The following is a 13,144-nucleotide window of genomic DNA, read 5'->3' on the forward strand; positions in this document are numbered from 1 at the left end:
TTGTCATTGGCTAGCGGTTCGACACTGGTTTTTCACTAGTCAGCAAAAGCGTTCCTGTTTAATTTTCTTTAAACTTTTCTGCTGTCACCACTTTGTGTAAGCTTGTGTAAGCCTAGTCTCTAATATCATTGGGATTTCTTTCATTTTTATTCCTTTAGCACAGAACGACACCATTTTCACTTTAACTCCAAAATATGTATTCTTAGATTTTTCTTAATCTTATTTTAACATTTTTCACTATGCCCCGTGGCATTTTGGTTGAATCTCTGCATCATAGCACTTACACCGAATAATCAACTCCATCTCCCAACTGCAACTCTCAACTCCCACTCTTAACTCTTTCCTAATTTCAACTCCCCCGATTCTAAATCTAACTTAGGCTTTTATACTCTGAAGCGTTTTTAGTCAAGACGCATGCGCAATATTCATCTCTACGGGAGTAGCTCAGCCACGTGCGTTTTGACTACACCGCGTTGATCTTGAAATCTTTCTGCTCGAAAATTCTCAGCAGGGATCCTGGCAGAGTTCATGACCCTTCTGTTTTCGCTTTGTGCTTTTCCTTCCATCCTCCTACTGTGTTTATTTATATCTTAACCTACGTGCTCCTAGAAATATAACACTTGACTCGTGTCAACATGTGTTAATGAGTGCATCTGAAGATGTTGCACTTCGTCTGATTGTAAAGACCAATGTACTTCTGACAAATTCTTCCCTGTTGGTCGAACTAAAAATCTAAATTTATATTCTGATTAACTGAGGGTCGCTACACTATTTTGAATGTAATAATTACAACATTTCAAGAGTACCTTTTCAAAACAATCAATTCGCTACGGGTTTACTATGTTATGGACTTCAGTGCAGACTCGATTATCCGAAGGTTTGTATGGGATTTCGGATAATCGAATGATGACCAAAAAAATATTGTTTTGATATTTTTTATTTTCTTATTTTTAATAAAAAATATGAATTTCGACCTAATTTTAGTCAAATTTGAATGGTTGGTTGCAAAAAATGCATTTTTTTCAATATTTCATCATTAGATTAGTTTAGGGGTAAAACTTAAGCTGAACAATCAAAAATAAGACAATGAAAAAAATAGTGTTTCGATTATCTGAAGTAAAGTTTTTCCAAGGCCTTCGGATATTCTAGTCTGGACTGTATTTGGAAAAGTAAGCGAGGTTTGTAAATTTTTTTTGTCTCTTAAACTTTTTTTTTGCAAATTTTGGAATCAAAACTGAATATTTGGGAAATTTTTTGGAAAATCAAAAAAACTAAAATTGAGGAAAATGTAATTTAGTCCAGACTCGATTATCCGAAGTTCGATTATCCGAAGGTTTCTGTTATTTGTTGTTATATTTTGGTTTTTAACATCAAATTCGAGTTCGACGAATCCGTTTTAGTCAAAATTGAATACACTCAACACCCGGTTGTTGGTCACTTTTTCTTTATGACCGCCATTTTAGCCACCATCTTGAATTTAATAATTCTAAATCACGTTAGCGTAGTTAAGGAGTCATAATAAAGCTTCTCAATCAAAAATAAAACAACTAAAAAAAAAATACGTGATTCAATTATCCGAAGTTAAATTTTTGCAAGGCCTTCGGATAATCGAGTCTGGACTGTATGCACAATTTTGGAATATCAAAAAAGTATAATTCTATAAAATAAATTATAAAAAGCACATTAAAAGTGATTAATATTAAAGATCAACCTTCAAAGCCTTCAATCATAGGACAACTATACTACGATCAGTAATACGTTCTGACCGGGTTGCTAACCGGGTTACACAGCGAAATAGCATGTATGGTCGTCTGTACATTCCCATTTCTCCGCTCACACCCTAGCACAGAATGCGAAGAGCAAAAATAGTAGCGTGTCAAAAACTTCACCGTTCAATTCCCTGCGGAGTGCTTGCGGGGAGTGAATTTGTAAATGAAAAGGGGTATTTTCGTTTTTGTGGCTTGGTTGTGTTTAAAAATGGTCATATTCGTTGGTATTTTTTTAGTGGAAGCTATTCTGTAGCATGATCATTTTCAATTGCACCAATAGTTTATTGCGAACGTACAGTATGCAAGGTAATTTAAACTGAGTGCTACATCCACATTAGCAGTCTATGCAACCACTCTCATCCAGTGAAACTGGATCGTAAAAGCCTTATCAGCGCTGGACCACGTTGGACGTTATGCAATTACTGCGTACCCGCGTGGCTTCACTGACCTCTGACAGAATTTTGCTGTCAACTCGTCAATCTAGCTCAGTGTTTTTTCAAACGTTTTTTTCCCTTTGATAATGTATTTTCAATACAATTATTAACATTTTTTCCAGAAATTTACTACAAAACTCACCAGGATGAACGTGTGTAAAAAATGGCTCTTGATGCAGGCCGGGCTGAAGGTGGTGTTGTCCGCCTCGAGGAACACCACGCAGACGATGTCGTTGCCGATGTGGCGCTTCCGCTGCAGCTTCTGGGGGTCGTGCCGCTCGTACGGCAACTGCGTGGACACGTGGAACATAATCTCTATCGAACGCCAGTTTGTATAAACGGAGTAAAGTCCTGGCGGAGAGTGAGAAAAAAATAACAGAATTACATTTTTTAGTCATTTCGAAAGTAAGCAAGCCATCCAAGCAGCCTACGAACCTGTTAAATCGTGAACAGTGTCAAGGCCGCCTTTGTATTTATCAAAACCACGTAACCTAACTTTATCACCTAGTAGCTGTAAAAATTCCTCAAATAACGGTGAATTTTCATTATTGTCTAAAATTTGTTCTTCGCTATATTGACCCTCCTTCACGTAGATCACGCCCACCTTCAGCTCAGATTTTATGAAAACCTGTGAAAACAAATTAAACTTTAGTAAAGCGCCCCAACATCATAGTAGGCATGGTGCGCGATCGTACCTGATCGAGTTTCAGAAGCTCCTCCGGAGTGTCTGGCAACTGGCCCAGCGTCAGAGGTGGATTCAAGTTTACTTCCTTACCTAACGATCTAACTACTTCTTCTCTATTATACCTGCGAGGGGGATTCGATTATTTGAAATTAGTTCCATTACTTAAAATCAACTTGAAAGGCATTTTCCTAAAAGTCGTTTTTCACGTCTTGATTTAGCGAAATCCAAACGGTATTTTCACAAAATATAGTTTTTATTTTAAACTAAAAAAATAAAAAAACTAAAAAACTAAAAAAATGAAAAACTTAAAGTCAAAAAAACTAAAAAACTAAAAAACTAAAAAACTAAAAAATTAAAAAACTAAAAAATTAAGAAACTAAAAAACTAAAAAACTAAAAAACTAAAAAACTAAAAACTAAAAACTAAAAACTAAAAACTAAAAACTAAAAACTAAAAACTAAAAACTAAAAACTAAAAACTAAAAACTAAAAACTAAAAACTAAAAACTAAAAACTAAAAACTAAAAACTAAAAACTAAAAACTAAAAACTAAAAACTAAAAACTAAAAACTAAAAACTAAAAACTAAAAACTAAAAACTAAAAACTAAAAACTAAAAACTAAAAACTAAAAACTAAAAACTAAAAACTAAAAACTAAAAACTAAAAACTAAAAAACAAAAAAACTAAATTACAAAAATTACAAAAATTACAAAAATTACAAAAATTACAAAAATTACAAAAATTACAAAAATTACAAAAATTACAAAAATTACAAAAATTACAAAAATTACAAAATTACAAAATTACAAAAATTACAAAATTACAAAATTACAAAAATTACAAAATTACAAAATTACAAAATTACAAAATTACAAAAATTACAAAATTACAAAATTACAAAAATTACAAAAATTACAAAATTACAAAAATTACAAAATTACAAAATTACAAAATTACAAAATTACAAAATTACAAAATTACAAAATTACAAAATTACAAAATTACAAAAATTACAAAATTACAAAATTACAAAAATTACAAAATTACAAAATTACAAAATTACAAAATTACAAAATTACAAAATTACAAAATTACAAAATTACAAAATTACAAAAATTACAATAATTACAAAATTACAAAATTACAAAATTACAATAATTACAAAATTACAAAATTACAAAATTACAAAATTACAAAAATTACAAAAATTACAAAATTACAAAATTACAAAATTACAAAATTACAAAATTACAAAATTACAAAATTACAAAAGTTACAAAATTACAAAATTACAAAAATTACAAAAATTACAAAAATTACAAAAATTACAAAAATTACAAAAATTACAAAAATTACAAAAATTACAAAAATTACAAAAATTACAAAAATTACAAAAATAACAAAAATTACAAAAATTACAAAAAATACAAAAATTACAAACATTACAAAAAATTAAATAATAAGATAATAAGATGGTTTTAAACAGTGGTCACCAAACTGCGGACCGCAAAGTGGCAAAGTGGTAAAACTATGTTTAATGCTCTTTATATGGATTATTTTTAGAAACCTGGTTGGTTCTTTTAAAACCAGATACCAGACTCCTTATGAAATGTTTTTGATTTTTGACATGACGCTTGACAATAATAGTTCTGAAAAATATCGAGTCAACAAAAACTAAATTAAATGGAAATTTCATATCTTGATAAAATGTTCTTGTAATATTGTATCCTTCAATAAAATTATAAAAAGAAAAAAATACTGTTTTAAAAACGTAGAATTTATTGATCTTAAATTCGTTTAGTTATCGGTTCAAAAAATTGAACGCACAAGAATGTTTTCAATATTTTTCTCAGAAGCAATAGTTTTTAGCACTCACTGCTTGCTTTGTAAAATATTACTGGAATATTCATATACTGAAAAAGTACTTTTTTAGCTCTTCAATAATGATTGAAAAAATCTATCAAACATGTTCAACGAAAAAACCCTCTTTCTAAAAAAACAATCTTGATTTCAAAGCTACAACAAAAATTATCCAAATGTTTTAAATTCAAGATCAAAGTTTAAAAATGTTAGTTTCAAAATTAATTTAAAAAGAATACAAAGTTATATGTAGAAAGCTAATTCAAAACATCAATCCAAATATGTTTGCACAACTCAAACAAAAAATGTAAAAAACCAAATTAATAAAATTTGATAAGTTTACATAAAAAAGAATATGATTGTTTTGATGTGCTGTATATTTTTAATTCGATGATAATTTATTGCATTTAAATATCCAATGCAATGGTTTGTAGACAAATTTGAACATTCAAACTGCACAAATTTAACAATTGAATTTGAATTTTGAATTTTATTTTCACATGCGGCCCATGAATCTGGACCAAATTGATGAAATGGCCCGCGGGATTGAGCTGGCTGAGGACCTCTGGTTTAAAACGTTAGGATCAAAATGAAGTTGATTTATGAAGTTTGTAGCAAATAAACAAGTGCCGTGAAAAAAAGTATTTGAATTGTGAAATCCTTAATTAATTTATGTTAAGGAAAATGTCTTCCCAGTATTTTTTTTTTTCTTATCCAAAGAAACAACTGCGAATTACCTATCAGCAAAAACACAAGAGGCTGGTATCAGTCCATGTACGGTGTACGAAATAGCTCTAACTAGTATCCGGAATTGATCGCGCCCGTTGATCGTCTCCTGCTTGATCGACAGGATGACCGGGCCGAGGTCCTCGTCGTTGGTGAAGTAGTTCCAGTGCTCGGACCCGTAAAAGTACTTCTCGTACGTTTCCTGCTCGACGGAGGTAAGTTCGAAACCTTGCTGCTGCTCCCACTGCTCCTCGATGGCGGTCTTTTTCCTGCGGAAACGCTGACTGGTGAGGATTTTTGACGGACGGAGGGTTTTTTTTTTTGTTTTGCGGAAATGAGTGTTTTTTTCGGTGGGGATAGAGATGAAAGAAAGAGAGAGAGAGAGAGAGAGAAAGAGAACGATTCTACTCTAACTACTTCTACTTAGTTAAACTACATGAAGTTTGTTCATCTTATGAGCGTGAGTAAAGCAATGCAAGACTGACTGAACTTTTCTTGGTTCAAACTCGTTACCTTGGCACATTGTCCGAGTCCTCGTCGTCCTCGTACAGGTCGCTGCAGTTGCGCTCGAGCGGCGGATCGATTCCGCCCCGGGCCGCGTCCTCGTGCTCCGACTCGCTGTCGTCCCATATGGTGTGCTGGTTGGCAAAGGCGATCTTCTGCCGGGAGCACTCGATCCAGTAGCCGGGCGTCGGAATCAGATTGTGCGGGTAGTCCTCGCAGAACTCGTCTGAAAGAGTGAGAAAAAATTGAGCAAAAAGTCAGCCAAACTCAGCCAAAAATTGTATTTTGCTTTGCAATTGGAATCGAACGAAAAATCTTAGAAAAACTTAGAAAAAGTTTCATCCCAAACTAATGACATCAAAGTCATTAGTTAATCCGGCCAAATGGGCCAACCGCTTACAAACTAATCAGTAATGACTCTTGGGGAGACCACCCAAACAGGTGTGTGTTTGTGTGTGCGGTCCAGCTCCACCGCATGTGGTTAAATATTTAACGAACTAATTAGATAAGGTTGCGGCAGTTCGATCGGCAGTTGGGTAATTTTGGTGTGACATTATCACGCCAAACACACGCGGTGGCGACGACCTTCATCAGAGAGAGAGGGGAAGGGGGTTGGAAAATTGGGCATTCAGAATTCGACGTGACTGCTGTGTGGCCGTGTGGGTTGCCGGATCCAGCTAATGAGGGTTTTATTGCGGACCGCGCACAGTGAGAAATGGTTGTAATTTGTGATTTTATTTGGATGAATCTATGAAGGTTTTTTTTACTGATACAGTGTAAAAAAACAGATCACCTGAAGTTAAACAATGAATCAAACATGATCAGTGGGAGCCAACCAACCGTTCACTGTTTAACCCCTGAAGACCCCGACTTTATTAGTCAATACCGGCGCCCTCCCAAGAAGCCTGCAGTTCAACAAAAAACAAACACAGTTTTTCGCTATATACTTGTTGATACCGCTTGAGACCGTTGAATCCACAGCATCTCCTTCAAGCATCACGTGATTATTGGAAAAAAAAAAAAAAAAAAAATTGGACCATTAGTAGCTGAGATATCGACATTTGAACATGGTGTGTTGTTTGGGTGGGACTTAGAAAACATCAATTTTCCTGTTTTTAAACCTTTGCATGGAAATATCTCTGCAACTAAGGGTCGTATCAACAAAGTTCAAAAATGAAAAATATAGAAAATTTTCTCAGCTTTTCAAAAATATTTTTTTCAAAGGTGGGCAAACTTGTGCACTAATTAAAAAAAAAATGAAAAACTGCGACTATTTTCAAAAAAGTCACCTAAATATGGATTAAACTTGAAAACGGTGCACTTTATCAAAATTTCACTGAAATACTTTTGGATTGCAAATTTGATTTTACATCGAAAAATGAAGTTGAAATTTTTTTGTGAATTTGTGTGAATCAGTTTTGATTCAAAAATTCATAACTCGCCCAAAGATTTTTTGCCCATTCTGGAAATTTCTGAAAAGTTGGCATTTGATGTCCTCTAAAACATACCAAAAAAAAAAAAAAAAAAAAAAATAGTGTTTTTTTGGCAAATCAAGTTGTAGTGACAAAAAGTTAAATTAAAAATCATCAAAATTTTTTTACCGTGTTTCATTTTTTTTCAGTGTAGTCCATATCCATACCTACAACTTTGCCGAAGACACCAAATCGATCAAAAAATTCGTTCAAAAGATACAGATTTTTGAATTTTCATGCATCATTTTTGTATGGACAGCTGCCAAATTTGTATGATTAGATTAGATTAGGACAGCTGCCAAATTTGTATGGATAATTATATGGACAAACTAATGATGCAAAATGGCTTCTTTGGGCATACCGAAGGCACCAAAAGAGTTTCAGTCGGATTAAAAAATACAAAAATTAAAATTTAAGAGAAAAGACCGATTTCGTAGAGAACTGCTCAAATAGTAGTTTATGCAACAAGTTGCAAAAAGAGGATTTTTTCAGCACGAGTCGTACATTTATCCAACGAGGTTCACCGAGTTGGATAAATACGAAGAGTGCTGAAAAAATCAAGTTTTGCAACGAGTTCCATACAAAACTTTTGCAATTCCGAAAAACAACCATTGAGTGAAATTTTAAGTCAAATTTTCATGTATTTTGTCAATAAATCGTTTAAATCAAAAAAAATGTTGAAAAGTGTTACTTTTCGAAACAAGTGCTGAAAAGTTCAACTTTTCAGCACCCATTTGAGTTCTGAAAAGTAGAACTTTTCAGCATTTATATTGAAAAGTGTTGCTATTCGATTCTGTTATTTTTGGTACAGAAAAGTAGGCTATTTCGTCGTTCAAGAATGACAGGAAAAGTAAGTAGTTTCACGACGGAATTGCAAAAATTAAATTTGCAACCAAAAAGTAATTCAGTAAAATTTTGATAAAGTGCTTATACAAAAATTAGCTATTATAAGTAACTTTTTTTAAGTCGCAGTTTTTGAATATTTAAAACTAGTGCCCATGCAAAGATAAAAAAGGACAATGGTTCGACTTTCAATATTTCTAGATTACTTTTCCAAAACAAACAATGCGCCATTGGTTTCCTATGTACATACACAGAAAAAAAAATCATGGTAATATTACATCTGGGAAGGGGTACATCTTTTATGTCAGATAAAAGGTGTTATTTTACCTCTGGAAATGTGTAATTTTACCACTTTTCTGGTGTAATATCACTTTTTCAGTCTTAATTGAGGTAAAATTACATCATAAAAGAGGTAATATTCAACCTTCCAAAATTAAAGCTTCCAAATTTACACAATTTTTTTCTGTGTAGGACCTTTTTAAAAAGTTTTCCGCACTCCCTAAATAGAGGGTGACGACTCTCGAGATTTTCAATTTCCCGGGAATCGAGAGTTGAGTTTTGCCATTTCCCGGGAATTCCCGGGACCCGGGATTTTTTTTAACTAGCCAATAGTGTGAATAACTTAAAAAGAAAAGTAAAAAAACGTTTCTTTTTAATTAATTCAGATACAATTCATTCATACTTATCCAATGAAATGTAAATTTAAGTAACCTCATTGTTTTGAGGAAATTTTTCTTAATTTAAATTTTTTACCTCAATCTACAAATACAAAATCGTTTCTTCAGCCTTTTTGGGACTCAAAATTGCAGTTTAAAATGTTTACGAATCTCCATTCGCACTGAGTGATTTTTCAAAAGTTGGACAAATTTGTTGTTGAACTTATTATTTGATTTTTTGAAAGTAAAAATATAACTAATATATAATTTTCCATTTATGTAATATGGCATTTTTGCAATATGATAAATAACGACACAAAGTAAAAACTTTAAGTTGATTTTTTTCCTTCTTAAGATCAACTGTAAATGTTCACAATTAGCGGACACTAACTTTACAAATAATGCCTGATTTTTTTTCCCAACATAAATATAATTTAATATGCAAAACACAAAATTACTTATTGACATCAAAAAAGGAAATTACCTCGATACAGCGAAAATTGCTTACTAAGAATTTAAAAAACAAGATTATGAGTTTTCCTATGCTTGATAGAGGATATGGAAATCAAACTTATCTTGAAAAGGTTTTCGTTCTTAAAAATAATAAATATTTCATTCCTGGTGTGTTACTGTTAAGAATGTTTCAAGGTAAATTTTGGGGTCCACATTTTTTGGTTACTCTCAATTATAGTTATTGAAATTTTTTAAAAGTTTAAATTTACACTTTTAGAATAAGAAGATTAGAGAAGCATTGGTTTATTTGAATTTGAGAATCGAACATTGAACATCCTATATTCTAAACAATTTTGAATTTTTCAAATGTTTTTCTGGTTAAATTTTTAATTTTGGGTCGATATTTGTAAGTATAGAATTTCCCGGGAGTCTCGACCAAATTTCCCGGGAATCGAGAGGTCCAAAAATGGCCGATTTCCCGGGAATTCCCGCTCGTCACCCTCTATCCCTAAATCAAATGGTAGAATTCTCAGAAAATTGCTCAGATCTAAAAGGATTCATTTGGAATCTGGAGCTAGTGCTTTTTTGTGTTTTTTTTTAGTTATTAAATATAAAGCATTGATTGAAGCGCGCTAACGATTGAAAATCAAAATGTTAGTTTAAAATCAAAATCGATTTAATCGATTTGAGGCATGTAGGTCACGATTGTCCCTTTAATCGGTTAGACCTTTTGACTTTTTATTTAAAAAAAAATCTGAAAAATTAGTACAACCCATTGTTTTAATTTCCTGTACAGTGCCATCCCGTTTATGGCGACACGAGTTTTTTCAAAGATTCCTGTTGCCAAAAATCAACTTGTATTTTTAAATTGTTCATTTCTGTGTGAAGTTTTTGATGGGTTTTCAATAAACAATTTAGAAGAAAAATTAAATGAGTCTCATTTATCAGTCATTTTTGATAAGAGAAGAAAATAAAAAAAAAATAAAAAAATGAAACAACAAGCCAAAGTCTCAACATTTACAATGCATTAAATGCATTATACACTTGTTCAGTTGTTTTGCATTCATAAAATTTAAAAAAAAACGTAAGATGTAACAAAAACAAATTTTGCTGCAAAAAAAAAACTATTTCCGAAAATTTTCAAAAGTTCAAAAGATTTTTAAAGTTTTTTAATTGATTTCAGCTGATTGCACTGTTTTTGTAAAAAATATTTGTTTTGCCCATCGATTTTTCAGGCCAATTCAGAAAAAAAAAATTTTTTTTGTACCAGCTGAATCTGTGGTTTAAAATTTGAAAATATTCAAGAAATCAAATAGATATATAATTGAAAAACTAAATTAAATTGATAAATTTTATAAAAATAATTATATCAAGATTTTTGATCTTACAAATTCACAAGTAGATGCTTTTTGTTTCCTAATTGTTGCGAAATATGAAATATTTGATTTAAATTAATATTTCCCAGAAGTAACAGTCATTAATTCGAAAAACTCGAGAATTCTCGGGCTGAAATTATAATAAGGGTTTCTAATGCAAACTTTGAAAAGATTTGATAAGTTTTTATTGATTGCAATGGCTTTTCTTTTTACGTGTGTGGACTAACGTTTTTAGTTTGTCATTAATCGCTGGTTCGGCTCGGAGGTTGATTAAGGGGTTACATACATGTAAATCGACAAAACAGTCAGAGGTTGGTGTCATCACACACATAGTTTTATTTATAATCTGTTTTCAGAGCATTAAAATATGCATTTTCATCTATTATCAAAACAAATTTGAAGACATTTGGCTGTTTCTTTTCCGAGATATAGCTATTTGAAGTTAGCAGTTTCAAAAAACGGGTGCCACGATATCTCAACACTGCCTTGACCAAATCGTCTCAAAATTTTGGTGAAGACTGGTTAAAACGATCCAGTTTGCATGACGAAGGCCGATTTTCAAAAAACGTTTTTTGTGTTTTTCATATAAAAAATCGTCAGTTTTTGATTTTTGTATTTTTTTAAAAAGCAAAATTTTAAAATCGGGCTTCGTCATACACACGGGATATATCTTGAGAGTCTTCACCCTGAATTTCAGCCAATTTGATCCATCCCATCTCGAGATATCGTGGCACCCGTAAATCAACTCGGTGTTTCGAGAAAAACGCTCAGAAAGTTTGACAGTCCGCTTAGCGCACGGCAAAATGTTGAGCTTAAAATCGTCTCTAACTCTGTTTAATCATGAAATATCTTCGTGAAACTTTCAGGAGTGATTGAAAATCATCTTTTAAGTGGATTCAATAAATTTTCTATAATATGATTTTTTGCGATTTTCTACATGTATGTAACCCCTTAACGTCAACTTAGAGCTATCTACACTATAATCTGGAATAATTCTGGAAATTGCTAATGCATTGGGTTTGCTTGAAAATAATACCTTCAAGCACTGTCATTAAGTAAAAACAAAAAAAGAAATCAAAAGACATTCTTTTTTTCAACATTTTTCTACAAGGTCGTATGCAAACTAAAAATGCTGTTTTGAAGGTCTTGGAACCAAGGAGCCTATGTCTGAAAACATTTTTATCAAATTTCTCAGAAAATTTAACATGAAATTCCAAGATTTTTTGGAATTATGAGAAAAGATTTTTTGAAAGGATTAGTGCGCTGATCACGGGGACGCGCTGTCTTGTTTTTGCATGCTCATTTTCATTTCTTTTGTGTCGCTGTTTGTGTGCTTGGGTGAGTGGTTATTATAATTAAATAATGACATCATAAGTGCAGGGCTTCTGGGAACGCGCAGTCCTGTTTTTTCGCGATAATTTTCGTCGTAAATGATCGTAAAAATGTATTACAACTGGCAGTTTTAGTATTAACTCATCAAACTATCGATTTTATGAAGAGTAAAGCGTCATTTATTTACTATTTTTGAAATTTGCTCGCGTTATCTAAATTGTAAAAACATTAAAAATATACTAATAAGTCCAGCCCATAGCACTACTGCTCGGCTGGCACACGTTCGAAAAAAAAAAACTTTCTAAATAATCAATTATCTATCTTTTCGCAGCCGGCTGCCTAAGATTTAAAATTATCAACCGATAAACAAAATACTCATTGCCACATCACTGCCACTCGTGAATCCTGACCTCATACCCATCTACTAACCCCCTCAAAACTCATGTGATACTTTGTCGGAGAAGCAGTCGATTGGGCGGTCTCTATCACTCAAGTATCGGACTAACATTCCCATCCACTTCCCCGTGACCCTACCACTGGTCGTGGCCGGCGCCGGTATTGATCAGCATGATAGGGGCCTTTGAGAAGTTGCGAAGCGAGGAAAGATAGCTCCCACTTATCTTCCACGGCTCGTGGATGTAACTTCTGGAGGTCCTGGTCAATAACGGAGTAGCAACTGCGGGTGGGCACCTATGCTTATGCTTAATTATGAGAAACGATTTTTTGAAAGCAAAATTTGTTATTTTTTCGATGAGGCGCGCGCGTGGATCGAAAGATGGTGAAAATTGAAAAACAGCGTTTTCACTAAACTGTGATATCTTGAAAATTTATGAGATGATATCGGACTAGTTGAGGTTACGTTTTTGACACCTCAGTTGTTATTCGATGCATTTGTTTAACCCTTTCAGGCCTGAATTTTCAAAAAAATATTTTTTTAGTTAATGATGGGAAAATGATTCTTATGACCATACGAAAATTATAGGCTAGTTTTGGAAATTTTGATATTTGGGTCATATATGACCCATCAGGCTCTA

General features: G+C 32.5%; 1 protein-coding gene across 11 annotated transcripts in view; it reads right to left on the reverse strand.

Annotated features, from left to right (window-relative positions):
• Positions 1 to 13,144, reverse strand: part of LOC6053453 — a 324,644-nt gene that overhangs the window by 26,836 nt on the left and 284,664 nt on the right. For 9 of the 11 annotated variants that reach the window (XM_038266404.1, XM_038266406.1, XM_038266396.1 and 6 more), the window contains 5 exons: positions 5,988 to 6,204; positions 5,486 to 5,758; positions 2,899 to 3,010; positions 2,639 to 2,831; positions 2,346 to 2,554 (listed from right to left, as the gene is read on the reverse strand). In XM_038266404.1, coding sequence (XP_038122332.1) covers positions 2,346 to 2,554; positions 2,639 to 2,831; positions 2,899 to 3,010; positions 5,486 to 5,758; positions 5,988 to 6,204 — 1,004 coding nt within the window. The remainder of the gene's footprint in view (positions 1 to 2,345; positions 2,555 to 2,638; positions 2,832 to 2,898; positions 3,011 to 5,485; positions 5,759 to 5,987; positions 6,205 to 13,144) is intronic. The other 2 variants (XM_038266403.1, XM_038266397.1) reach the window with 1 other exon arrangement.

The sequence above is a fragment of the Culex quinquefasciatus genome, chromosome 3 (genome assembly GCF_015732765.1).
Source record: "Culex quinquefasciatus strain JHB chromosome 3, VPISU_Cqui_1.0_pri_paternal, whole genome shotgun sequence".
In the NCBI taxonomy this organism is placed as follows: Eukaryota; Metazoa; Arthropoda; class Insecta; order Diptera; family Culicidae; genus Culex; species Culex quinquefasciatus.